Genomic DNA, 4,341 nt, shown 5'->3' on the forward strand with positions numbered 1-4,341 from the left:
ACAAACCATTGGACACAGTTTTTCCAACTGGGGAAAAATCTGTGCTTCAAGATGTTCAGTATTTATTGAAGTGCAATTTTTGCTAACAAATATTGAGAGTCCATTTTATTTTTGGCATTGGCAACAAAAAAGACAACAAAACAAACCATCTGACACAGTGTTTCCTACTGGGGAAAAATCTGCGCTTCAAGATGTTCAATATTTATTGAAGTGCAATTTTTACCTACAAATATTGAGTCCATTTTATTTTTGGCATTGGCAACAAAACAAACCACCCAACACAGTTTTTCCAACTGGGGGAAAATCTGCACTTCAAGATGTTAAAAATTTATTTAAGTTCAATTTTTGCTAACAAATAATGAGAGTCCATTTTATTTTGACATCGGCAACAAAAAGACAACAAAACAAACCATTTGACACAGTTTTTCCAACTGGGGAAAAATCTGCGCTTCAAAATGTTCAATATTTATTGAAGTGCAATTTTTGCTGACAAATATTGAGTCCATTTGTTTTTTGGCATTGGCAACAAAACAAACCACCCAACAGTTTTTTCCAACTGGTGATAAATCTTCAATTCAAGATGTTCAATATTATTGAACTGCAATTTTTGCTAAAAATATTGAGTCCATTTTAATTTTGGCATTGGTAACAAAAAAGACAACCACCCGACAGTTTTTCTAACTGGGGAAAAATCTGCACTTCAAGATGTTAAAAATTTATTTAAGTGCAATTTTTGCTAACAAATAATGAGAGTCCATGTTATTTTGGCATTGGCAACAAAAAGACAACAAAACAAACCATTGGACACAGTTTTTCCAACTGGGGAAAAATCTGTGCTTAAAGATGTTCAGTATTTATTGAAGTGCAATTTTTGCTAACAAATATTGAGAGTCCATTTTATTTTGACATTGTCAACAAAAAGACAACAAAACAAGCCATTTGACACAGTTTTTCCTACTGGGGAAAAATCTGCGCTTCAAGATGTTGAATATTTATTGAAGTGCAATTTTTACCTACAAATATTGAGTCCATTTTATTTTTGGCATTGGCAACAAAACAAACCACCCAACACAGTTTTTCCAACTGGGGAAAAATCTGCACTTCAAGATGTTAAAAATGTATTTAAGTTCAATTTTTGCTAACAAATAATGAGAGTCCATTTTATTTTGACATTGGCAACAAAAAGACAACAAATCAAACCATTTGACACAGTTTTTCCAACTGGGGAAAAATCTGCGCTTCAAAATGTTCAATATTTATTGAAGTGCAATTTTTGCTGACAAATATTGAGTCCATTTTATTTTTGGCATTGGCAACAAAACAAACCACCCAACACAGGTTTCGCAACTGTTGATAAATCTGCACTTTAAGATGTTCAATATTATTGGAACTGCAATTTTTGCTAACAAATATTGAGAGTCCATTTTATTTTTGGCATTGGCAACAAAAAAGACAACAAAACAAACCATCTGACACAGTTTTTCCAACTGAGGATAAATCTACACTGCAATTTTTTGCTAACAAATAGTAATTTCGGATATGTATGGTATTGACCTTCCAATTACAATGATAAAACATGCTACAGTAAGGAAAAATATGTTTATTGACTTTGAAAGGGTTCTTTGCATTAATATTATATATTATGATTGCATTGGTGCTTAATTTCCAACCATCCAACATTATCATTGCCAATTGTAAGCTTTTGACTTTAAATAATAACGAGCTGCAATGTGATTTGGGCATTTAATGTGTTTAAAGTTGCAAAAAAAAATAAAAAATTAGATTGCAGAAACCGTGGCACTAAATGTTTGCCTCATGTCAGTTCTTCTAAATGAGGTTTCTGCCTATTAAAGCACTGAAATCAGTTCTTATTTAGCTTCCTAAGTCTTTCTCGGTGGCTTTCAGGAGTCTACCGGAGCCTGCAGCAGTCCTACAGCATCAGCTCCCAAGACGTCCTGATGGCCATGGACTACTGCGAAGAATCCCTGCAGGAGATGGACATCACCTCTTTCCTGCAGACCCTCTGCGGACACATCAGGGTCTTCAGGGAGAACGGCCGGTCTCCGCCGCAACATCCCAAACCCACGGAGAGGTCTGCTACCTTCACCATTGGAGAGGTGGAGGAGGAAAAACCCGATGTCAAGTCTGCTGTGGCCTCCATGTCCAGGTGAGACCAAGGAGCAGTGATAGTCCATGTGCCATTCAGGGTCTTATTTGGGATGTTTTTGGTTAGTTTTGAGATGGAAGATGCCAGTGAAGTTGAACCAGCTCCTGTAACCAAGACGTCCAGGCTCCCAGTGTTCCCCCTGGAGATGCTCCAGACGCATCCCACCTGTGATATGTGTCCAGGAGTGCACAAAATCATCCAGGTGAGGTCTCGGTGGGACAGTAAACACACAAAAAATACAATAAAAAAAATAAAAAGTAGTGGAAAAAGAGCAAAAAGGAATATGATAGGACTTTATTGTCAATGCACAAGTACAACGAAACTATGTTTTCAGCACAAACCCGTTCAAGATTAGACAAACAAACAGTGTACAGGGTTACAGAACAGGAACGCTGATGTGGCGACCCCGTAAAAGGTGGGAAAAAGGTAAAGCGCTGGGGAAAAAGATGAGTAAAAAAATACAATCAAGACTGGGCTCCTAAGGGGGCCTAGTCTGGAGTGGGAAAAAACCTCCATGCCATGCACACATTAACATGTTACATTTAATCATGACAACTCACAACAGAGGGGTGGGGGAGTTGGGGTCCTGGAGGTCGACTGCTGCTATAAAGCGCTGCCAGCCGTCCATCACCCCGATGGGGAATCAAGCGGTGGTGAAGGCGTGGGGTTGGGGGTGGGGGGGTGGGGGGGTGTATATGCCCATTGTCTTGGGTGCGTTGATGTAGTGTCCATAGGCCTGGGGCCGTTCTGCATGCAAGCAAAAGTTCGACTCCAGGTGTCGTTGAGGAGGGGGGGAGGTCAAAAGCGTCCATCATTGAGGTGTCCTCGGGGGGATGTTTATCAAAACAAGGCCATTCGCGGAAGTCAAATCGTAGATTAGGATTTTGTTTTTCCGTGAACAGACATTACAATGGCTTGTCTGTTCTATTCCATGGGGAATAGTTTTTCCCTTTCAACCAGCTTTTCCATGATGTGATCCACTGCTGCCCACTGCTCCCCAAGGGGATGGGACAAATGCAGAGGACAAATTTCACCACATCTAGTGTGTGTGTGACAATCATTGGTACTTTAATCTTTAATCTTAATCTTGCGATTCAGTTCAGAAATCGCCGCAGACTGTGATCCCACAGCCCGGCCCAATCCTTCCATTGCGACGAACAGCCTTTGGGCTCCTTGAGTGGCTGCCATCTTCTTACGAATTTGACGATACACCAGAGCAATGCCCAGCCCAATCAGCAGGTGCTCCGCGATCACGGTTCCAAATAGGTAGATGTCTTCCACGTCCTCGATGGATGGAAAGGACTGAGAGGCACATGATTCTCCATTTATCCCAGGAATCTCTCACGTATCCCGCAGCAATGGTTCCATCAGGGAAGCCGGGCTCCCCAGAACCTCTTTTCCTCGTCGAAAAGATGTTGTCAATTGAGTTGGGAGTCCAGCTGGTCATATCCATGTTTGATGTTTAGATTTGGAGGACAGCGCAAAGAAAGAGGCTTCAAAAAAGTGTAGACAGGACAAAACAAAGAGAGCAAGCAGGGAGAAGAAGGGAGCGGGAAAAAATGTGACCGTCCTCACCATGGATATTTATACTGTCTGTAAGATTTGTTTTAAAAATGGTCTGCAAACTTGTATTTTTGTTCAAATGTTGAACACCCCAGACTTAAAGTGATCTCCTTCAACCTCAACAGGAAAAATTTGTGGGGATCGTATCCCACTACTTCAAACCTGTGCCTTCCAATCCACATTACTTCTTCTACTGCCCGCCGTCTTCCAAGAGAGAGGTGAGTCCACAAAGGCTATGTTCAGTTACCTTTTTTTTTTTTGTGCCCATATGCTTTTTCATGTCTGAACAGTGCAGTTCATAAAAGAAAACATACAAGGAATTATATCACATAATATTAAAAAAAGTTATTGTCCATATTCAGTAATGGTATCTAATATGAACAACTACATTTTTTTGTCAGCTTTGTGCTTTGTACGTCACTCCAATGCGCCGGAAAGATGCAGTCGCCTGCGGAAATTGATATTTTGATCACAACATCCAGTTTCGTTTTTTATTTAAGACGACCGAATTATCGTCACATCACTTGTCAATAGTGCGCAAATAATAGACTATACGTACAGTGTTTCCCATAAACTGCCAAGATACCTGTGGCGGTGGGGGCGTGGCTATG

The 4,341-nt window shown here is 40.5% G+C and overlaps 1 protein-coding gene across 1 annotated transcript in view; it reads left to right on the plus strand.

The window, feature by feature from the left end:
* szt2 (SZT2 subunit of KICSTOR complex) overlaps positions 1-4,032 on the plus strand; it is an 80,833-nt gene extending 76,801 nt beyond the window's left edge. Inside the window, exons 29-31 of the mRNA XM_062038401.1 lie at positions 1,906-2,167; positions 2,234-2,369; positions 3,856-4,032. Coding sequence (XP_061894385.1) covers positions 1,906-2,167; positions 2,234-2,369; positions 3,856-4,032 — 575 coding nt within the window. The remainder of the gene's footprint in view (positions 1-1,905; positions 2,168-2,233; positions 2,370-3,855) is intronic.
* Positions 4,033-4,341: the final 309 nt, after the last annotated feature.

The sequence above is a fragment of the Entelurus aequoreus genome, linkage group LG27 (genome assembly GCF_033978785.1).
Source record: "Entelurus aequoreus isolate RoL-2023_Sb linkage group LG27, RoL_Eaeq_v1.1, whole genome shotgun sequence".
NCBI classification, from domain to species: domain Eukaryota; kingdom Metazoa; phylum Chordata; class Actinopteri; order Syngnathiformes; family Syngnathidae; genus Entelurus; species Entelurus aequoreus.